A 24,002-nucleotide genomic window follows, 5' to 3' on the forward strand; every position below is an offset into this window, starting at 1 on the left:
GTTTGCCAGGTCTGGTACACTTGTTCACATTACCCTATTGAATGGACTTATGTTCTCTCACATTTTAATTGGTTCTGGATAACAGCGTGTGCTAAACAAATGTAACGTAATAATAATATAACCACGACCATTTGACTGGACGACTGGTTGTTTCCGTGCACATATGTGACGAATGACTGGGTAATTTGAAAGACTAACTTTTGCTCTAACAGCGAAATCTTTCGGGTGCTGCTGAGGATAGCGCTTCTGACGCAGCTGCTGCCAGATGGCAGCCACCGATCTGTTGAGGAAAACGTCCCGCCCGGCCGACGGTGCACGAGCGCAAGGTGTCACCGAGGACGGCAGAGGCGGCCGACGTGCTAAAGGTAACTATGACGATGTCGAGCTTCGTTTTCACTTAACGGACACCCTGTTCTTTTGAATACGGTGCGAGAGCACACGGCGATAGCAGCAACAACAAAGAAATAAAAATAACCATGCGAGGGCTGCAGCATATGGTGCTGAGCCAGCTGAACTGATTCAGCAGGCTTTATGTGCAGATAATAGCTGTTTCCTGGATTCTCCCCCCTAATTACATCCTGGTCCCTCGCCCAATGGACGAGGACCAAGGCCCAGACCGTATTTATGCTGAGAGGGACAAGAGGCTTATGTAGATGTACTGTAAAATCAGTAAACCACCTGCTGTGACGCAGCGATCAGCTTTACTCCTGTATGCATTTCTGATATGTGATTATTCTTAGTATCCTTCAACCAGAGCTGGCCCTAGATTTTTGGTGGCCCTAAACAAGAATGTTGTTTTGGCCCCCAAAATGTTCCAAAAAATTTTTTTAATGAAAAAAATAACAATTTATTAAATTGTGAGGCCCAGGGATGGTTGTGGCCCCAAACAATTGTATAAAATGTTTATGCCAGTGGACAGCTGTGCCTTCAACTCCACTTTAAGGTGTAAGATCACAAATACAGTGTGCGATTAGTAGGTTCTTAACTGAACATTCTAATGCTGATGTAACAACCAGTACTGGTAATAACTGAAAGCAATGGAGTTCTGGAACACTGAATTTTCAAAGAAACAAAAAAATATCTAAACATTCCAAAAAAACTATGCTCTTCAAAGGATATAACTTTAATGGATTCATTGTCACAGTGGAAGGAGTCTTGTGCAAAGTGTGCATGCGCAGACCTCATACTGTAGCAGCGTTAGTGCGATTTCGCTAGCGCTCGCACCTTCTGCAGGCGCTAATCTAACATTGTTCATACCACCCACAGCCGCGACGCAACATGATATGCTGAAGTGCCGCTGTGCTCCCTTTCAGAAAACTACTACAGCACTTAATAATTCTATTGCATAACTTAGAAACCGAGGAATAAGAAAACACATTAGACAGCATTGCATTTTTATCAAATTTAACCAGGTAGGTCAATGGGAATTCGATTCTCTTTTCCAGTGGCAACATGGAGAATTGAAGTGAGAAAGAATACAATGGATTGCATAGCCAATGAGATGTAAGGAGTGATTAGGTGGGTAGATCATGCATCATGTAGAGATACAGTTTTGTGAGAATTTGACCAGGATACCAGGGTTCACACCCCCACTAAAGTGCCATGGGATCATTACTGACCACAGTGAGTCAGGACCTCAGCTAAACATCTCATCCGAGGGATGGAGTCTCCTACAGCACAGTGTCCCCATCACTGTGCTGTGGCATTGGAGGTCATCAAATGAACATTTGCACAATTTATTTAATTTTGCAAAATGCACACATTTCTTTTCTAAATGTTTATACATGACCAAAAGCTAAGCTGGATCTACACTACTATAAACATTCTGCGGGCCTATCTTTCCATAAACCTGGTAGCAAACTTGGCGTCAGTGAGCCCATGATGCAAACTAATGGCAAAAGTCTGTGAAGACCATACACGATTTTACTGTCACGATGAGGACAATGTAATTGTGTTATTCTTACGTCCCTGCAGTTTTTGTTCTGCACCGTCTGGTTGAAATGTGGGCGGGGCCATGTACCAGGTGCTCAGCAAACGCACCTGATTAAATCCAACGAGGTTCAGCTGGGCGGTGGAATTTTTGAAGAGACACCATGTTTCACCGTCCAAAGCATAAAACAATGGAGGGGCGCGAAAGAGGCGCTGAGGTCTCAGGCAAATGTACAAAATAAAAGACCTGCTTTTCGGTTTTCTATTTGTTTGTTTTTTCACGCTTGTCTAGGTAAGCTCTCCGTTTTTTGGACGCTCTGTTATAGGTGGTACTGTAGTTGCATATACGCGAATTTTCCACAGTTTGTGTCCCAATTTCCTTTGCGTTTATTGCGCTACCCTGTTGAATTGTTCTTGTGTTTTTGTATTAAATATCAACCGTATATTGGCTTGAAGGCCATTTACATTTTTCCTCCAGCAGAGGGTGACCGTTTCTTTGATATGCATTTTCCCTATTCTAAAGCTTTTTCGAAAACCGTTTTAAAACTATTCTACAGTATAACTGAAGCCTGAATTTACGTAACCTACCTTTTATACGAAGCTATTCCAAACTTTATTTGTTTGAACTTGAAAACACAGGTCCGATAAGGTACAATACTCATTATGTAACAGTTATTCATAGCCATGGAGGCATGACTGGAGCTTCCGTCCCACGCTTTGCTTCGTAGCGTTGTCCATACTCTTGGGCATGGCATAGGCCTACGTCTGGATGAGTTACTGCGAAAGTTTTATCCGTGCCCTCAACATTTTTATGTATGTGATGGATCAACTTGGGACCTAGTGTAGAATTTAGCGTATATACTATCTACGAAATCGGTGGAAATGTTTTCGTTTTGCTTAGATTTAACACTTTGCAGTTTGGTGCATATTCATCTGAAAGTATCAGTCTAACAAACTTCTTGTCACCAGTAAGTTACTATGAGTGACAGCGTCCGTTATGAATTACCAGTGTTTATATTTAGAATTGCACGTGTGAGAGATTTACGCATCTATGCTTTTGTGTACACTGCTGTATTTAAGGAAAACACACGAAACGTTCCAGAGAGAGAGATGTATAGAAGAGTAACGTGCTGTGTACTTCCCACATGCTTCCCCGCCAAGGCTTAACTTCGTAGGTAGGTAGGCAGGCTACAGTAGTTGCTGAAGTGGTGGTGATTGTCATGGGCATACTAGTCTGCTAGCTTGCTAAAAGAGTTCAGTTTCTAGGTTTTACTGCTCTTTTAAATAGATTTTTTAGCACTGATCGTATCTGTTGGACATAAGTCCTAATGTTTTTATTAGTGGACCACTGCTCTGAAATTATTTACTTGTGGAGCACTTCTCTGGAGAATCTGGCGGAAACCCTCCCTGAGGTAATGCTGTGGCCAGTGATGATGACCATGGGATTCCTGATGTAGCTGCGGTGTACTTCTCGTGACGGCGTCGCTTCAAAAGTGTGGCTTTGCGTTCATGCCCCACCAGACAGCCCTAAGCAGACTTAACACATTTTCATTGGTTCTTGTGGTATCCAGATCTATGGTTCTGATCCATCCAGTTTCTCAGCAGTGAAATTTGGGAAGCCTCAAGACTTGCCTTGGATCATTGAACATGAAAACGAATCAACTAAGTTAGTTTAATTATTTTCTGGCATTATGTTTCATAGGGTGCCAATGTAAAAATGTTACTTATTTGAAGGTGCGTTCTCAATTCCCTCTGCAGGGTGGAATGCCATTTAAAGAGCCAATGGAAATGTACTTTAAAGATCATGTGCAGTTCCTAAGTAGCATGGTTATTTCATAAGACTAAAACTATGAGTGAAATGTATGTTTCAGTTGGGATCAGGTTTAAAAGATTAAACGAGACTGGAGTGAAACATCCTTTTATAAGTGGCAACAAATAAATGGAAAAGGAGTTGTAGTAGTGGTGTAGCCTAGTCTGTGGGAAACCACCAATTATGCGTTATGTATCATGTTTGTGCATGTAAGCTTCAAGCTTTCCAATATAAGATGCCGGAAAACCCCAAAAACAAACCTTGTAAGGGCATTGGTAAAGAAACTAAGATGAAGTAACTAAACTGAAGGCAGTACTAACTGCATACTAATAGACATTTGTTTGTGTGACCCTCATTTTATTTCATGAGCCTCTTGAGGCTGTACGGTTACCTGGATTTGTGTACGGGGAAATATTTCTGCATACCAAAAACCGCTCTTGTTGTTCAGACTGTTTTAAAACCTGAGAGTTGGCTTAAGCTGCAGCTGAGTGTCGGAGTAGCTGCTCCAGAGTCAGGTTGGCACGGCGACCAAACCCAGCCCTTGAAAGGAGCTTATTTAATATGCCTCTGTCGCACTGCAGTGCAGTAGTGTGTATGGAGCAGAGGGCTGAGCAGGTATCCTCTGTTCCCAGTGGATCTTCAGAAGTAGTTTCTCTGCACCCACATGACTTGGACCACTGGGGATGGAGTTGGCCTAACTTCTGCTGAACCGAAGTCGTTTGTTATTCACGTAAGTTTCCTTGCAGTTTGCCCTTTTTCTGGCAATGTGGCACTTGTGTGTTACACTCCCAGGTGACACAAAAATGTTTTCACAACATTACTGGGATTTTTTTGTCCGAGAGAGAACTTTGCCACTGCATGGATGTTGTGAGAATGTCTTGTGTTAGCGGGGGGGATGTTGCGGCTGGGTTTGGAACGTGCGGTCTTGATAGTTCATCCAGGGTAAATACAAGTGGCTTTTAGCATGGGTTTTACATGCACAGATGTTAAGAGTTTTCTCTGGCTTAATCTCATGAGATGGTTTCATCAGCTTGTTATGGTTTTACAGGGCGTGCTACAACTGGCCTAATCAAACCAGTTTTTTGAGGGTAATTTGGTTGGAAATGAAAGCACGAGCTCCATGAGCAACGGATCACTTGTTATTCTCGTTAGGGTGTATCCTGTTTTCAAATTAATTCCTGAGTAATTCACTACTTTTTAGTGCAGTATGTCAAGGCTTGGAGGCAAGGCAACTGGAAGGTGTTGAAATGAACAGTCTGTGTTTCACTCCACATCTTAATTTTTAAGCATTTTGCCTGTGAACTTAAACCAGTGAAATTTGAACAACGTGCTGCTCTTAGGAACGAATGTTCAGAATTCAACTGGTGTATAAATAAATTTAAAAAATTTTGGTTACTGACCCCTCCCAGCAAAGAAATACTGAGGTTCTCATGCATTAAAAGACTATTGTGTCGTAATGGTTAAATGTATTATGCTCTGTAGATCTATGTATATGTTTTTATTATTTATGACTCATGAACCCATCCCCAGCTGCCTTTCTGTGGTTTAAAAAAATAAATAAATTCCCAGCTGGGCTGTCATGTCTGTGAACTCAAGTATTAAAAAGCAAGTTTTGTCCATTACAAAGTGAGCAGGAACACTGAACCTGAAGCCTATGCATTTATGTGCTCACCTTTGGCTGTTTTACACCTTACTGGCCACACAGGAGAGCCAGTGGATAAATAAAGCCCTACAGCCCATTCAGGACTAGAGGAGAGAGGGTCACTGTTTTTCCACCCTGCCACGCACTACTACAGTAGGGATCTAGCACAGATTGGCCGTGTATCTCTCGCCGATGGTAACTGTCTAGTGTTTGGAAGAACTGATGGTGGTAACTAAAAGGACCCCCTTTTTCCTTGATGGCGACTGCCCCCCCCCCCCGTGGGTATATGTATGCTGCTGTTTGGATGTGTGTATTTATGTTGAGTTGGGTTTATGTATGCTGTCTGGCTTTAGGTATATGCAAGTCCTGTGAGTGTGGGTTTATGTTGGTTTTGTAGGTGCAAGTTGTTTGGGTTGTTTTATATGCTGTAGGTGTATGTAGTTTTTGTGGATGTTTCAATATCTGTGTGGGTTTTGTGGGTGTAATTTATCTGGGTTGTATGTTTGGGTGTATGTAGGTTTTATCTGGGTTGTATGTTTGGGTGTATGTAGGTTTTGTTGGAGTGTGTACATTTTGTGTGCGTAAGTACAGTGAGTGGGTGTATCTGCTCTGTGGGTGTATGCACGTTGTGCGTGTTACTTATGAGCAAAAGAAACCAGCTGTACAGTCCTGTCGGTGACGCTAATGTGAGATTTCCTCCGTCTTTCCACAGCTCCAGTTTCCTGCGTGCCCCGGAGCGGTGATGTGTCAGGGGGAGCGAGGAGGAGCCTGCTGGGCTGCAGCGTTGGAGCAGCACAGCGACCAGCAGCATGCGTCTGAGGTCTGAGGCTCCGGGCTTCACTCCCTGAGAGCTGAGAACTGCGGCGGCCGCTGCTGTCCTGGGCCTCACAGCCGGGCAGACTGTTAGCCACAGCCCTGCATGGAGCGTGCGGCTGCTGGCTGTGCTCTGTGGGGAACCTGCCAGGCTGGTAGTCTGAGAGAGTCACGCATTCGTTTCCCTCCTGGCTCCCTGGGACATGAGGGTGGCTGAGGAGAGCTGGAGGGATCCCACCATCCCGCCTTTCGCCGTGTCTGCGGCCCGCGGGATGGAGACGGAGGCTTGCATTTCGCCCCCTGGCAACGCAAACCCCTCGAGCTGTCGACGCCCGAGCGCCGATGGCCAGCAGCGTCCCGGGACAGGGCTCGTACCTGCGGAACCCGTCCACCACAGCTGCGGAGGCGGAGAATTTCCGGAAGATGCCGGAGGTTTCGCCGCGATCGCCGCCCGCCGAGAGAGCGTCATCCCCGCGCCGAGCGAGATGGCGGAGTTCCGTCGCGCGGTCTCCCCGTCCTTGAGCGATCCCATTGGGCTGCGCCATCCTGGCACCTGGCTGTGGAAAATGGAGCTGGAAGCGGAGGTTTTCCCTCCCGACCAGACGCTGTTCCACGCGGTACGGACGGAGGCTCCCCGCGGTGGGGCGGACTCCGATGCCGCGGCGCGGGAGAACTGCGTCTGTGTCGCGCCGCACGTGTGCACCGCTGGCTGGTGCCGCCGGGCCCCACCGTGTCCGTCTGGCGGCGGCGGCAGCAGAGGTTTCTCCCCCGCTCTCGTGTCGGGTACGCCGGCGTTCCTGGGAAACGAGGCGAGCTGCGACTGTCGCGTCAGAGGCGGGCGCCCTCGCTTGGAACGGCGCCGGGCGGTCCGCTCGATGGACGACTCCCCTGGCCTGGGCGGCGGTCCGCAGGAGGACGGCCGCCTCGCTCAGGGCAAGAGGGAGCGCTCCACGCTGCTCTTCCGCAGGTACCACAAAAACAACAGGGAGGTGCGCAAGCCCGTGTGCGCCGGCACCCGAGCCATCGTCATGGCGCTGCCCTCGGGCCACGTCGGCGCCAGCGTCGCGTGGGTCCTCTCGAAGAGGAGTCGCCCGGCTACGTCCCGCCCATGCCGGGCACCGGCTGGCATGGCCGGCCTGGAGGACCGCAGGCTGCTCTGTCTCGGGACCAGATGTCTGGAGGTAGGCTTCATTCACCCCGCATGAAAGCAGCTTCTGTTTAAGCTCTCACCTGTGGATGGAGTCATTCTGAATGCTCGTGTACTGCACGTGCATCACCACAGAGTGTTTCTGCCAGCAGGCTGCCAGCTGAATCTGCAGATTGGAAGTGACAGGCTCAATTTCCCGTGGGAGTTATTTTTATTTAGAACTCAGTGTGTGCCTCCCCGGTAAAGATGCGTCTGTGTGCATTAAAAGGGCCGTGTCATTAGAACAGTCGCTACTGTGACATCGAGGTACTTTGACATCGAGGCATTGAGCTTGAGCTTAAAGATGCATTCAGTGTTGCATGCAACTACATGGCAAATTGACTTGCGCAGATTTTTTAATTCTTGAAAGTGCTTAGTGTATCACACAACGTAAATTGCCCTAACCAGACAGATTTTGGAAGGCTTGATACCTCCAACATATTGTTCCCTTTTTAAACCAAAAAATAGTTTTTATCCATTAAATGTTTAGTGAAATCACTTTCTTGTGCAGGTACTCACATCCTGTATTTAGACGGGCAGATTTGTGCATTTAAAACAACCTACACCCGCTTTTCACAGCATAGTTTCCTTTTACTCGGACAAAGATCCCTTTTTTGTCTTTGAATCCTGTAAGGAACAAGGTTGCCACTGTAGCCATAATTTTAGGAACTGTAGACCCACCCCCAGCTGCCCCCACCCCCCCAAAAAAATAGCCAGGATTCCCGCTGGAAAACGTATTTCAGCAATTTACCAAATTACAGGGCCAACCCTGTCTCGGCCACCCCCCCCCCCCTCGCTGTTTAAACCCCGATTTCTGAGAGAGCCCCACACTACACTGAACCTTTTGGAGGTCATTTCCTGTTTCCACTTGACGTCTTCCTGAAACGAGAGACCTGGTCTGCAGTCTGGCTCAGTGAGCCATGCAAACCTAAGTTTTTCCATCATGTGGCTCAACAGGGCAATATTCACAAAACCTGACTTTAAACAGTGAACGGTGTTTCAGAGAAACATGAAACGTCAACCATATTTTCCCCAGAAAAAAAATAAGGACAAATCGGCAAAATGTATTGTGTGTGTGTATATATATATATATATATATATAACATACATATATAGTATAATACTTCTAAGGCTGCATCTCACATATTTGTGAAACAGATCAGTCTGTTCAACAAATCGGTTAAATCTATTTGTTTGACTGTTGCACATGTTCTTCTGTTCCAAAAGCAGAAAAATCCCATCATGCCGCTCTTCTGTGAATGTCTGGTAAAATCATCACCTGCCTCCTGAAACCATACTCTGCAACACACAATAAGCCACATTTAGGAGCTGTTAACAATAATATGTATTATTGTTATTATTATAATAACTGTTAAGTTTTATTTACATAGCTTTACAAGAAAGGTCACTTTACAAAAACATAAAGCAGGTAAAATACATAGGATATAGGCTACAGAGGAAAAAAAAACGAGGAATAAAACAATAGAAAAATGCATGTACTGTACAGACAATAAGATCAGATGGAGTCATGCCAACAGTTGGCATCATTCAGTACGATTACTGATAATTTTGTTTCATGGATGCCAATGACAGCCCAGGAAGGGTTATTTTTAAATTGGTTACTGTCAAAATGGGAACTTCAGTCATTACCATGGAAACCAAATGGGCTGTTTTTTTTTTTGTTTGTTTTTTTTAAATATAAAGACTAAAAATAGTGTGTGTTCTGAGTGAGAGGAGTCTCAGATGCACATGTTTTCTCAACCAACTACCAGGGACTGCAAGAACTTGGCTCTTAACTGCCGACTCTGTGCATTGACTGTCATTGTTCTAATAAAGTTGACCAAAACATCTGATTTTAACTGCACGATTTTCAGCATATTTAAGGTTGTGTGAACTTTTCACACAATTTTCTGGTGAAGTTTTGCAACTCTGGAGGGATTATTAAGCTCTGTAGCCATCGTCCCCTGGGAACATGTGAAAGGGCTCACCAGAAGGGGGCAGTGGGAGGTCGTAAATAGTGATTTAAAAAATGGACTTGCAAAATCACTAATACGGGTCTGGGTCCACCACCTTTTTCTATGGAAGTCTCACCACAGGTTTGGAACCAATCGGCTGATTTGTGGTTGCTTGTCTGCTTTACCTCGTGCTTCAGATTAATCTTGGGCATCGCGATCCTGCCAAGCAAGCTCCAACAAGGCCCCTCTTGCCGAGGTCAGAGGTCACGGAGTGCTCGCCTTTCCGCCATGCTAGCCACATTACAGGCCAGTGGGCGTGTATTTTTAGACATGACCATTCATATGATGGCTGGAACGGCTACCCTAATTTCATGTTTTTAATATCCCTGCGTAGGGTACATGTACAGGGTTTTGCCCGATTCCATTAAATTCAGTCAGCTCAGGAAATTGAATAATTGATAAGGGGTGAATGATTTCAGAAATGGCCGGGATCTTCTGATTTGAAATGTAATCAATTCAAAGCTGTTCCCTGCGCACTTAGCTGTCAGGTGCACTCGACTGTCTGAAATAGTATGTGCACAGTGTGTGTTTGGTTGCTCGTTGCTGCCATCTCGTGGAGGTTCAGGGTTACTACAGAAGTAGTAGAAAGGGTGGGTGGCACAAGTTTCCGAAAAGATCTGCCAGCACATTCTGTTCATGCACTTGGGTTTTTGTTCCTTTATTGATTTTAGAAGTTCACAATGTGAACATTTATAATGCCATGTCATTTACTTCAGGATTTGTATATAATTCACATGGATTTATGGTCACCTGTTTAATTCATTGTAGCAGTTCACATAATGCATTGGTACAAGAATATCTAATACAACTCCATGGATATAATTAATTTGGCAATAGCTGGACGATTGCTTATCTACATATAATAACACTGAAGAAACCCATTGGAACACTAGGACGATGTCAAGCCTAAAGATGAGTAAATCCAAAGTAGTATCTGTTATTCTGCGGGTTAATTTCTTCTTTTAAGTGCAGGATTCTGCTTTAAAATCAGTGGCATGGCATTTGCTCTTTGGTGCTCCATTTCCATGGCTCTCATGACATGGCTGTGAGTCGCCACAAGGGGGCACTGTTCATCACAGTTATGTTTTTTAGAAGCGGAATTGACCGCAATGTGTTTCAGAGACATGGCATTCCACGAAAAGATAAGTGCACATGCTCATACAGTAGCAAAATGGTCATCATAATATTAGTATTGTGAGATTGCTTCCATTTTTGGGCTCCATCTATTAAGGACACAGGGATCCAGCCCTGTAGTGATCTGCTGCACATTTTTCACAGTGCTGTTCTGGGGCAGATCCACCAAGCTAAATAAGGTCAGATCCATGCATCTGCGACATGAGATGAGAAAATCATCATGGACACCATGGCTAGCACAAGCACGTCACATGGGTAATGTAGGCTAGAGTGATGTTCTCATGCATTTATTTACTCATTCATTCAATTGAACTTAAATGAATAACTGACATTGAAATAGGCTGTAGGCAAAAGCAGTTTACACATTTTGTGTGGTATTATTTTCAAGCAAGGCAATACTCTGCCAGAAGTCGCACTGTGCCCGTCTCATCGGAATGCTCTGCCTCAAGCCGATTTCACCCGCAATTCATCTTTTTCTTGGAATCGTTTGCTTTGAGGAGCGCGCGTCCTGTTCCTCGGAAGAGGAGGCAGGCGTGCGTGAGGGATTATTTGTGCGGTAAGTGGGAGTCCTTTGAAATGCTGAAGCAAACGGGAATTCAAAATCTGGCGAGTCCGAGCTGTCCCAGTTTCTCTCCGGTCCGGCTTTATTCGCGTTGCACGTGACCGTTTCAGCAGAAAGTGCAATACTTTAAGATCTCATAACAACAGTCGGTGGAGCAGGCTAATTTGTGGGTCTGACTGCCAGTCCACTGTTTTCCCGCCTACTGCTGGGATAATGAAGCCATTATATCCTCCTGTGACCCAGCTTTTCATTTCTGTCCACTATAGGGGCCATGAGTCTCTGGTCATAATTTCAAGAACCATATATTCTACTACTATGCTGAAACCTGCCCGATAAGGAACATTCAATAAAAATAAAAAGGAAACTAAAGTACTGCAATATGTTTGTCTTCCAGGATACTAGTCTTATGTCAAAAAACTGAAATGGGCCTACTTAAACTTTTTTTTTTTTCCTGCTGGGTCTGAAGAGCATATATCTTGGGGAGACTGTGCAACAGGCTTTCAACAGAAGTCCCTGTGCGTGACCAGATGCATATATGAAGCTTTACATTACACAACTCTGCTGTTTAGAGCATTTATCTATAGCCGTTGTTTTATAACCGAGGTGCACAGCTCCGGTCCTGGAGGGCTGGTCTGCGTGCTGGTTTTTGTTCCAACCGATTCCCTTAGTTTGACAGCTCGATTAAACTTTGCTCATGTACTTTGAGCACAGTTAAGTCTTCAGGATACACTTGCAGTCTGTGGCTGTAACTGGTGCTTGTATGCAAATGTCAAATAAAGACATGATTGAGCTGGTTAAATAATTAAGTTGGCACAAAATCCTGAAATGGATTGGCCCTTGTGCACCCCTGTTTATTAGGGAAAGGTGCACGTTGACATAAAGGAATGATCTGACTCATTGCAGTGTAGCTTTTTGCTGATTTCCAGTTATTTCCCGCCTGTGACCGTGCATTGGGCGGAGCCTCGTAACCGAGGCTGGCTGAAGTCCGCTGCATTGTCCGCGTTATTTGTCTGCTGTATGCAACATGTATACAGAGGGGCTCGGCACAAACCGCTTCCTTCCTTGATTTGTGCTTACTCTTTGGTGCTTGTGCAATACTCCGGTGCACAGCATCTTTCAACTGTAATTAGCCTAACTCTATTCCCATAGGTAACTTGTCATTTTACACTTACACAGACACCTTATATTGGTGTTGAGAGGATTTCTAGAGCCTGCCCTTTACTTGAACGTGGCTGAATCCAGTGTTACCTTATACACCCGTGCAAGATTTAACAACGTTAATGTCATTTTGTGTGTATGTGCACTATGCCCTGTAGTTTGCATAGCTCCATACTATGTGTAGAGTCACTGTGTGGTTAGCATAGTTCTGTACTATGTGCAGGGGTCTCATTATGGTTAGCATAGCTCAGTGCTATGCACGGGTCTCTGTGTGGTTAGCATAGCTCAGTACTATGTGCAGGGGTCTCAGTATGGTTAGGATAGCTCAGTGCTATGTGCATGGGTCTCAGTGTGGTTAGCATAGCTCAGTGCTATGTGCAGGGGACCCAGTACGGTTAGCATAGTTCAGTTCTGTGTGCAGGGGACCCAGTATGGTTAGCATAGTTCAGTTCTATGTGCATGGGTCTCATGGTTAGCGTAGCTTAGTACTATGTGCAGGGCTCTCAGTGTGCTTAGCATAGCTCAGCGCTGTTGTAATCACTCAGGGGAGACTCTGAACTCAGTTATTTATTTTTTATTTTGTTGAAAGCTTCCAAATGAATTTTTGTTGACGCTGCGTTGTCTGGCAGAAGCTCTTCAGACCCCGTCCACTCCCTCTGGAAAGCCCCACGTGCGTGCCTCATTACCAAATAAGGGACCAGGGAGGGGGGGGGACTTTAAGAGGGTCTACTGATCCCTCGCTCAGCCCTCCACCTATCCCGCTCTTTCCTCCCCTCTGCTGGGATCCAGTGCTGGGACCGGGAACGATTTCGCCTCTCCATTCCACTGTTAGTGACGGATTCTGCTGTCTTCAGCAACACGCGGCACTTTCAACCAAGCCACAGTAAGTGGATAGATTTTTTATTTTTATTTATTTGTTTTTTTTGCTTTGAACATGGTTTTGTGATTGTCAGTTTGGAAGGGAATTGTATTTGTGTGTGTGTGTGTGTGTGCGCACGCTCTTCCTCTGATGCTGCCATAAAGTACATTCATTTATATTTTTAAATGAATGCTTTTTAATGTTAGTGGGTTTATTTTTCTGCATACGAGAATGATGTGAAGTATGAATAGCACTGGAAGAAAAACCTTTAGACCACTAAGTTTGATTGATGGTGAATTTGTGACTATTACTCCTGGCTGCTAAGCAGCTATTTCATTCAACTCTGTATGTGTCGGGTTGGAAAGCGATGGAACAGAGGCCAAGCTGTTCTTTCCTGTGTGTGTATGTGAGTCTGTGCATCAGTAGGCGTGTGTGAGTTTATGTACCCCTGCATGTGTGTGAGTGTTAGAGAGAGCATGCATACACCTGTGTGTATGTGTTCGCGCGCGCGTACGTGTGGGTATATAGATGTGTCTGCGTGTGTGTGTGTGCGCGTGCGCGCACGCGTACATCTAGGTATTTATATGTGTCTGTGTGTGTGTGTCTAATATGAGGTATGGAGATTAATGTAATGTTATGAATGGATGTGCCCAGTCTCACCCCCAGTGGCCCCAATCCTGTCAGAATTCTGTGGGTCCAATCTCAGCATCTGAGACCAGCTGTCTCTGAGGGGAAAATTTGTTTGAAACTACAAATGGTTATTAGTGTCTTATTTTAGTGTCAGACTAAACGCATAACAAAATTGTGTATTATGACTGTATTATACAATATACATGAACTCTATCTGCCATTTACATGACATATGAAAAGAAATTTAAAAGAGAACCTAAATTTACATATGTCATGTATTCATGCTTGTGTGTGCATGATTGTGCTTTAGAGACTATGATTAATGGCTTTGGTAAAACGAGTGTGGATGGTATAGCTGTTATGTAATGTTGTTAATGTTAGGTCATTCAACTGGTGGCCCAAGGGCCAAATGCAGCCAGTCACACACTTATTCTTGGCCCTTTGATCTAGTGTCCATATGCATAAATACACTGACAATGTACAGTATAGGTCGGCATCCTACCAGAGATAGAATAAGAAATAATGTCTGTTCATACTTTTGAGAACCTGCATGTTGTTTATTCATGTGTACTTACTATGTATTCATACTTCGCTCTAAAAATAGATTGTGGAAAATGTTTTGCCCATTGCATCATTAAAAAAATAATAATCTTGTACCCATGAAAGAGTAGTGTTTACAGTGTATACTCCTGTGCTTATGGGCTCCCAGAGATTATTCTAAAAAATTAAAAAGACCGTTAGTTCATTTGTCTGGTTGGGCAAGTTTGAGTGTTTGATACAAACTGTTTCACACACTTGCTGATACTGTCTTGTGTGGTTTTACAGGCAAACGCTGAAATTGCCTTTATATTTTCTTCATTTTTATCAATTCTCAAACTTGAATTCAAGAATGTAAACAAGCTAGAATATTATTGATGCTGTGTACCATATGGCGCATGCATGATTTGTTAGTGTCTTTTCTTAAGTATATGAAACCGAATTTAGAATAGTTTTAGATGGGTGTTGGTGGAAGTTCTTCTGAAGTATATCTGTACTGTACTGTACTGTGTCTCTATGAGAACAGACGGGTGGAGCTAGTGGCTGGCGGTGCCCTGGTATTTGGAAATGCCTGTTGGGTGGAGCGGTGTGCATTTTGCACACGGGAAGGAGAGGGAAAGATCGCTCTCAGCGGAAGCTTTGCATTTGGGGTACACAAGCACCGGTGTGGTGGTGGCCCGTAAGATTTAAGTATCACCCCTCTCTTCATGTTTTTGTTACGCTTGTGGCATTTTAATCCGACTGACACCTGCCGAAATTATCCTAGTCTTTCACCCTCAGTACAAAATACAATATCTTTTCAAGTCCAAAAGGCTTACAGCCAATTATGTGTATGCAGAATGCACTCACCTGTGTGCATCGAACACACAAAAAACTGTAGTGGGGAGGGGGGGGGGGGCAGGGACCTGGCACAGAGCAGACCTCCCTGAATCGCACCAGGCGGTCTGTCCCGGGACGTTCCGGGGGGAGGAGCGGTCTTCTCTGCACTGCTTTCCTCCATGTAGGGAGAGATATTTCCGCAGATGCCTCTGTTCTTCAGCCACTCTTTCTGTGTGAGCAGCGAGCGGCAAGCTCCTGCTCCTCCTCCTCCTGACACACGTGGCCTGCTGCTCCTGACACACCTGGCCTTTTTGGAGGCTAGATTCACTGCCGTGCGTTCCCCACGCAAGTGAGCGCTTTGCTACCGTGAGAACACTCCTGTGCTTTTGACTCTGTCTGCCCGAATGGGTCATGTTGTGTTTTTATAGTATAAACCTTGCGTTGTCTGGAAAGCTGTGTTTGGAAAGTCCTGTACAGCGCTTGGTCTCAGTTTCGTGTCTGCAGCAAGTCCGGGGCCCTTTCTGTTAAACACATGCAGTGTACAGTAGGTGTAATTTTGTCTTGAATCGTAAATGTATGCGTGAAGGATTTTTTTTTTTTTTTTTTTTTTTTTTTTTTTTTTTGTGGTTCATTCTAATAGCTTAGCATGCATCGGAGATATTTTTCTCATTTCATTTTTATACGTTAGCCCAAAGAACAGATTGATCAGCAGTTTCTCCTGGTTTGTTAATGGTTATTAAGCATTTGTGAAAATAAGACCGCACATAAGGCCAGTATTTAATCAATGTGAAATGCATCTGCAAATGCTAATACCGCAGTCTTGCTAGTGAGCGGTTACGGCTAAAATTGGCGTTATTTGGGGGTCAAAGGTAAGTCTGGAAAGGTAAGATTCTAAACTTGTTTTTAAAAATGAGCTGCTTAAACTTATAATTGAAAACTCCTAAATTGGATTAACATCAATCATCTATAATTCAAATCAAATGTATGTGTAAAAAAAAAATTAATTTGTATATTTGCAACTTTTTATGAATATAATTTCTTGATTTGAAATAAGCACCAGAGAAAGACTTTTCAAAAGTGTGCAGTGTGTAGGTGGCCTTTAAACTGTAGACAAATTCTTTGTCCTAACCAATTACTTACCCTGGGTTTTTATTACTCAAGGAACCATCCTAGGCATCTTTAATATATACAGGTGATCCTGCACTTCTAAATGTTTTGAAGAAGTACTCGGCCTTTTATTTTTATAGGAAGAAACCAATCATTATTGTATATTCATAGAATGTAAACGGCTGCAAATGTAAATATAATTTGTGTTATACACTATATGACCAAAGGTATCTGGACACCCCTTGGTCTGTGGCTGTTTTTCATGGTTTGGACTAGGCCCCTTGGCTCCAGTGAAGGTAAATCTTAATGCTGCAATGTACAATCTCATTCTAGAAGAATTTGTTTCCCCAGCTGTTTGTTTCAGCATGACAGTGCCCCCCAGGCGCACAGCAAGGTCCATATAGAAAAGGTTTTGTTGAGAATGGTGTGGAAGAACTTGACTGGCATGCACAAGAACCCTGACCTCTATCCCTTCCAACACCTTTGGAATCAATTGGAAAACCAACTGCAAGCCAGACCTAATCGCCCAATCAGTGCCCGGCCTCACTAATGCTCTTCTGGCTGAGTGGAAGCAAATCCCTGCAGAAATGCTTTGTCATCTAGTATAAAGCCTTCCCCGAAGAGTGGAGGTTGTTATAGCTGCAAAGGGTGGACCAACTCCATATTAATGCTCATAATTTTGTATGAGATGTTGGATGTCAGGTGTCCACATAATTTTGGCCATGTAGTGTATATGGTAAAAGAAAAGTTGGGTCATTGAACGTGTAGATATTTGTCAAATGTATATTGTAACAGTTTTTTTGTTTCATCTTAGTTGAGCACAATAACAGTAATATAGTGGAGGATTTTCAATGGGATTTTCTGGTAAATTACTTGTTATATTATTACAGCTGCTTAGTAGGCTTTTGGATAAAATTCAGATACAAAAACAGGATCACAAAGGAAATGAGAATTTAATTCAGAATGTCATTAAATCAGCAGTGCTGTCAGAAGAGACCGAGTGTACTAGGCAGGCATATTAAAGCTCTGTTACCATCACATCAGGCCAAAACATTTTCCTTTTTTGTGCCTGTGAGCATTGTGCTGATGAGTGTGAGTGTGAGCAAGAGTAGTCGTGTTTGTGTTTGTGACCTTAAATGTACCGTATTGCCTTGAAGGCAAACATTCTGACTGAGTGTTTTTAGTTGCCAAATTAGTTGCGTTTTATAACTGAACTGATGGGATAAAAATTTATTTGATCTGTTGTAGTGATTGTTTGTCATGAGTGTGATTTGTTGTTTGTTGTAATTGCACTATAGGATACTGTGCTTTGCTGGTTGCTAGTTGTAGTTTTATTGTTGTTTTTTGATGGGTTGCTTATTTCTTGTGGTTGTTGTAGTTTGTTAAATTGTTTGTTGTGGTTTCTGTTCTCTTTGCTACCTTCAGGGGGTGCAGTGTTGACACACAGTTGATAGCCTGTGTGTGTCCGTTTGTCAGTCCATAAGTCAACAGGTCAGTGGAAAAAACATCTGAAACCTTTATAGAAAGCTAGAAAAGTAATTATAGTGATTCTCGTCGCTGATATGACGGTGGGTTTGGTGGTCAGTGGGTAATTTCTGCTATTTTCTGAGGTTTAATGAATACAAAAACAAAGCTCACTGAAAAGAATGGGCACTCAACTGAATTAAAAACCAGGAGTAATGATCCTTTCTCTTGAACAACACCCTCCTCTTTATGTATGAATATTATTTATTCCCTTTAGTAGGAGTAATATGTAACATTAATATCACATTGATTATACCTCATCGATGCAGAGATGTGGCACTATAAAGAAAATGTGTAGCGTGGCCTCAGAATGGATAGATAACAGAGAAAATGAATAGCAGGCATGTCGATAAAAGGAAGGAACTGCGCAACATTGAAATTCAGTGCAATCCTGAACCTAATTTGTGGGTGGGCCAAGGTAATAGTGAGTGGGCCAAATTATTTAAGATTGGGATTGTCACTTTAATTTATTTTAAATGGGACAATATTCTGTTAAAGAAGTAATAACATTATATGCATTAATGGAGTGTAGAGACATCCTGTCCTCAGTTTGTTTAACAAAGGTTATAGAATGACCCTTCGAAAAACACACACTATTTCCAGGTGAAAATAAGACCAGCATAGCATTGCAAATCAAAAACCCAAGTGTAATCATTATCATTGTTTTCATTGCAGCACAAAATAGCAATAGGCTAAATATAAATTCACAGACATTCTGGCCTAATCTTTTAATAAAAACAGTTCATTAATCAGTTTTTCCCTAGCCTATAACTTAACAAATGTTCAAATATTCATGTTACAACACTTAATGTAACAATGCTTCAACACTTTTGATAACATTCTTTGGATTGCTGCGTTTGTCCAAGCTGACGCATGCCTGCAGCTTGTGTACTGTCAATTCCGTTTCCATCCGCAGTAACGCTACAACTATTCGCTACACGAATATTCACGTCACAGATACTGTACAATTGCTAACAATGAGGGGGCTCATAGTGATACAGCGTGCCGCTGCCACTGGCCCTGACGCTGTGTACCATGATTCTAATTTCTAAAGCAACAAATTTAAATTACCTGGTCAAAGGTGTGACTGTTTTTAACTGCAACGCTGGTCGGCAGGAGAAATTGGTTAATTGGAGCCATTCTTCATCGCTTTCAGCACATTCCTGCTGGGTGGGAAAACATGTTGGCCCGTTTGCCAAAAGAACGCGGCACACATTACATGAGTCATTTTATTTTCATGGGTGAACAATGGATGTTGACCTTCAGTTCCTTGCATTGGTTCATTTCCCCCTCGTGATTTCTGTGGACACCATTTTGCATTCCTGTCTTTACTTAGATTAAGCAGTTTAGCGGGAGAGACTTCCAGGTATCAGGCTGTCTAAACAATTTTAATTGATATTGGATAAGCCCTGGCCAGCTTGGTCGGGGGGTTCGAGGATGCAGAAGGCTTGGAGACAAAATATTTAGGCAGGCCTGAAACACTCCAGACTGCACAGCCTGCGGGACGCATCGCTTTGCAGTTATAGATGAACCGAGCAAAATTTTTTACAAAAGGACGCCTGCGAGGACCACTGGCCTTCTGAGCGCAGTTTACAAAGGCCATATTTTACAGGAGCGAGGCGTGCTTTTACATACAGGGAAATGTACATACCTCACTGCTCAGAGCACGTCTGTCTTTAATGAGCCTGGAGTTGGAATTATGCAAAGAAAACAGAACTGCATTGTTTTTTCGGTCTGGCCTAAGTATGTGACCGAGCCTCTGCGTTTGAGCCTTTTTGGTATGAAACCAAAGTGGTAGCGTGTGCGCAAAAAAAATAAATAAAAGGTTTATTGTTATGTCTCTGAAAGGACCTGCTTGCTGGCAGAGGTGCACCAGCTGAGGGGGGAAAAAGGATCAGCTGGTTTGAAGCGTGTTTTATTCCAAGGTCTTCTTGGGTATACAAAGCGTTCGGTTCTCCAAAAAGGGATGTTTGATATTTTTAAGAAATAAATGACATCCTTGCTATCGTGTTGTATTTATGCTGTTTCATAACATTGACTTTGTAGATTGGAGGGCAGGTCTGAGCTGTCTGAAACGTGTTCAGGTTGGGCTGGACTAAATAAATGCATTCATTTTCTCTCCTTTAAAGGAACGGAATGGTGCCAGTGGTTGCTAGCTGAGGAGTGTGAGTGTGAGTTGGGGTAAGGCTAGGGGTAGGGTTGAGAGGAGGGTTGCTGGTGTGGGTCAGGACCTGGGACCTCTAATGGATGATTATGTCTTCTTAATTATTTACCATTGTCCACAGTATGGAAAGAGTACCATTAATAAGGCCAATAAGGGAAATATGTGTCCTTCACAGTCAGGGGAATGGAGGATGTGGTCTCAGTGTAGCTGGATGTTTACCACAGACATTCATGCACTTTTGGAAAAACTGTTTTACTTGAGATGCAGAACTTTGAGACTAGCATGCAGAGCCTAGCACCTGTAACAACACCAATAATAATCTTAAGATTAATAAACTGTAATACTGCAGCAGAAACATTTGAAAGTTATTTTTATACACTGTTATTAGGCAATCACACATGAGAGTAGCTTGTTAAAGAAGAAGCAGATATGTGCTACATTAACAAAGATTGGTAAAGATGCTTGGAAGTTAATTGAACACTTGATATACAAGGGATTTTGAATTTTCTTCATTTAAATTTATTAGGCAGTACACCACATTCTTGTCACACCTTCAGCTTGTTTAAAACTGGTGCTGCCGGGTGCAAAAGGTGCATTCCCATTGCACCTGGCATAAGCAGCTTATTGATGTGATTTTATGTGGGTGGAGCGCATACCACCGCAGAAATTCCTTCCCTGACCCAGGCAGCAGTACGCATGGGCGCGACAATGGGGGGTTATCCCAGATTTACTGGGGGGGGTAGCAGGGGTATGGCTACTGCTCTGAACCCAGTCATACCCAGAGATCGGCTGTAATGATGCCTAGGTCTGTTGTGTAATCCCCAGAGACCTATTGGGTCAAGATGGGTGGATTTCAGTGGTGCTTATGTGTAGGATGAAAAAACATTGATTTGCTTGTTTAAAAAAAAAAAAAAATTTTAAATAAAAAAAAAAAACTGCTCCGTCTTTCTGCTTGGAAGACTCAGTGGAGTGAAACTGGGAAAGTTTTCCCTAACTTTCATAACATTCTGGGAATGTTCAAAAACTGTTATCTGCTTGGGCAAAAAAAAAACTCTGCACCCATGAAGCTCATCTACTGTAGCTCGTTCTTTTCTTAATGTCTGCTCAGCAACATAGAAAAAATAGATGGGAAGATTGTTTGATATCCCCATACTGCAAACATTACATATTTGGAGACTTTCAAATAAACTTTGTCTAATTTACAGTTTAATTAAATTTGTTTGGTAATGTTATGACATTACTGCCCAGTTATACTGTAATATTTAGCAACATGTTGTGTATATATAGCTGTAACACCATACTACTTTGATTTAAACGTGTAAATTGTCATTACACTGCAGCAAGTGATGGTACGTGTTGGGTGAAGTTAGCCATTTCATTCACAAATTCAGTACAGCTGCAGGGTGGTAATACTGTGGGGCCTTATGATGAAGGTTTTGAATCCCTGATCTACAACACCAGTATAAAGCACAAATCTTCTCGGAGTGCCTGTTCAAAGGCATAGTTTGAATGTTAGAAAATGCCTTACACATGCTATGTGGTCCTCTCATTCATTTATCTTATTACAGACTATAAATAGCTTGCTTGAATTGCAGAATTGATGGCTTGTGTTGATAAGCTCTTCACCTGGTTTCCTTTGAGGTGTGTTCTGCCGCTCTTGCTGTTTATCCACATTAATACATGCTTAATTACTAATTACATGTCGTGTGTATTGCACTTGGTTAGGGCACTCTAAACAATTTCAAAGAAACTTGGTGATAAGATTTAGGGTTAGTATTTTAATGTTGGTGCTTTAATCAAATTTAAGAGAGCGGTGGTGCGTGGCGTTTAGAAGCAGTGTGAAATTAATTGCTTGAGGAGTACCAAATGTGCACCCTCTGAATTACAGACTTGAATGGTCGTCCACGTTCCAACCAGAGCAGGCTTCCTGAAGCCACATTCTCTGAATGAGTCAGTCTTTCCATGCTAACCCGAGGTCTCCTTGGGAACATAACATTTGTCAGCCATTGTTAGTTACATGCAATTACCCGGTTCATGCAGTATTCTAATTAATCACCACCCAGGATTTGAGGTTGTTTGGAAGCGAGACAAGTCCAGCGGAACACGTTGTGCCTTTCAGGGTCTGCAGTATCGCGTGCAGGCAAAAGTGCGGGAGACTGACTGTTCAAGTGGCCTAAATGAACAAGGCATCTCCCCCCTCTGCCCCGCCACACAAGTCATACCATTTAGCTTGTATTATTTCGTAATACAAGCTAAATATTTCAGGCAATCAAGAGAATTTCAAGATAAACACTGCTCTTGGGTAATGGCCAAGAGTGCGCTGATAAGAAAAGTTTAAAAAAAAAAAAAAAAAAAGAAGAAAAATCGCTAATACTAGTTGAACGCTTGAATTGTAGAATTGTCAAGTCCTATGTCATAGCATTGTCCTGTGTCGTATCTATGTCCGTTTCAACGTGTTTGGAAAAAAAAGTCTTCTCGGGTGACACACCATGCGAGGCTCATGAAAATGCGCTTTTCTCTCTCCACCTCTGAAAGGCCTCCCTGCAGGAGCTGTCTCCCGCTTCCTGGAGGATGTGACCGCTGGCGTGCGCTTTAGCTCATCAGTCCTCCCACTCCCACGGCAAAAAGGCCAGGCTCAGTCCCTCCTAGGGCAGAAAGAAGGGCGCCATATGGTGTGGGGGTGTGGGTGGGAGGGGGTTTCAAAGACGATTCTGTCTGACGGGGGCCTGCTTTGCGAGGGTTCATCAGTTTAAACTGATGCAGTTTATTGGACGGCATTTGAAACTGTTTTTTCCACTTAGATCTATATTGTGTATCTATAGAGCTGATGAGTACGATGTGACTGTAGCAGTCAGTGTGGGATGTGACTGCTCCTGTATTGTAGTCAGTGTGGGATGTGACTGCTCCTGTATTGTAGTCAGTGTGGGATGTGACTGCCTCTGTATGGTAGTCAGTGTGGGATGTGACTGCCCCTGTATGGTAGTCAGTGTGGGATGTGACTGCCCCTGTATGGTAGTCAGTGTGGGATGTGACTGCCCCTGTATGGTAGTCAGTGTGGGATGTGACTGCCCCTGTATGGTAGTCAGTGTGGGATGTGACTGCCCCTGTATGGTAGTCAGTGTGGGATGTGACTGCCCCTGTATGGTAGTCAGTGTAGGATGTGACTGCTCCTGTATTGTAGTCAGTGTAGGATGTGACTGCCCCTGTACTGTGGTCAGTGTAGGATGTGACTGCTCCTGTATTGTAGTCAGTATGGGATGTGACTGCCCCTGTACTGTAGTCAGTGTGGGATGTGACTCATTGTTACGCTCGCTGACGGGGTCTCTCTCGTGGCCGCAGGTCTTCTCCGTGCCGAGCGTGTGGGAGGGAGCGTCCGGACCGGGGAATCTTCTCCACCCCTCCTGGAAGATCCTGGCCTCGTCGGTGCGACGCGGCGACCCCGCCCGGCCATGGCCCTGCCCCGGGACACGTAGCTACCGCGCCACCCTGCACGGGACCGCCTTTTCGGCCCACGTCACAGGGGTGCTCCTGGAGGCCACGGTGTCCATCGGGGCCTGCAGCGTCCTCCCCAGCATCTCCGTCGTGCCCAAAGGCAGGGCGCTTCTCAGAGGTGGGGGCGCCACCACACCCATATCCGCTGCCGTTCGAACCGCGACCCGGTAACAGGACCCCGCCCGCTCTCTAAATCTGCCGTGGCGATCTTCGCGTTTACCTAGCGGAGTACCCGGGGGGGGGCGCCGTCTCTGTCTGCCCCTCTGACTTGGTACGGTCCAGCAGATGCGCTCCGCTTTGTTTGGGCCAAATCAGATGAAGGAGGGCCTGTAGTATGTTTCCATTTCAGTTTTTAATTTAGTCCCGAGAGGGCTCGGGATGCCATTTTCCCACATGTCTTGCCCCGTTCCCGTGGCGACCACCGTGAGAAGAGATCTTTAATATCGCCTGCGGTGAGTGGGTTCTGTCTCTCTTGTCCTGACCCCCCCCCCCCCCCTTCATTCGGTACCGTGCCTTAATCCCATAGCTCTTTTATTTATACATCACTAATAACAGAGAAACACTGTCTGACACTTTGGACCCCTGCACTTGCATTCAGTTACCCATGATCCCTTGAGGGTA

At 44.1% G+C, this 24,002-nt stretch overlaps 1 protein-coding gene across 3 annotated transcripts in view; it reads left to right on the top strand.

The window, feature by feature from the left end:
• Positions 1–3,775: 3,775 nt before the first annotated feature.
• The window catches only part of LOC135244567 (1-phosphatidylinositol 4,5-bisphosphate phosphodiesterase epsilon-1-like), a 45,380-nt gene continuing 25,153 nt past the window's right edge, over positions 3,776–24,002 (top strand). The window contains exons 1-3 of one of the 3 annotated variants that reach the window (XM_064316978.1): positions 3,776–4,469; positions 6,094–7,375; positions 23,229–23,499. In XM_064316978.1, the coding sequence (XP_064173048.1) occupies positions 6,398–7,375; positions 23,229–23,499 (1,249 nt within the window). In that variant the 5' untranslated portion in view covers positions 3,776–4,469; positions 6,094–6,397. The remainder of the gene's footprint in view (positions 4,470–6,093; positions 7,376–23,228; positions 23,500–24,002) is intronic. The other 2 variants (XM_064316980.1, XM_064316979.1) reach the window with 2 other exon arrangements.

Source organism: Anguilla rostrata, chromosome 18 (genome assembly GCF_018555375.3).
Source record: "Anguilla rostrata isolate EN2019 chromosome 18, ASM1855537v3, whole genome shotgun sequence".
Taxonomy (NCBI): Eukaryota; Metazoa; Chordata; class Actinopteri; order Anguilliformes; family Anguillidae; genus Anguilla; species Anguilla rostrata.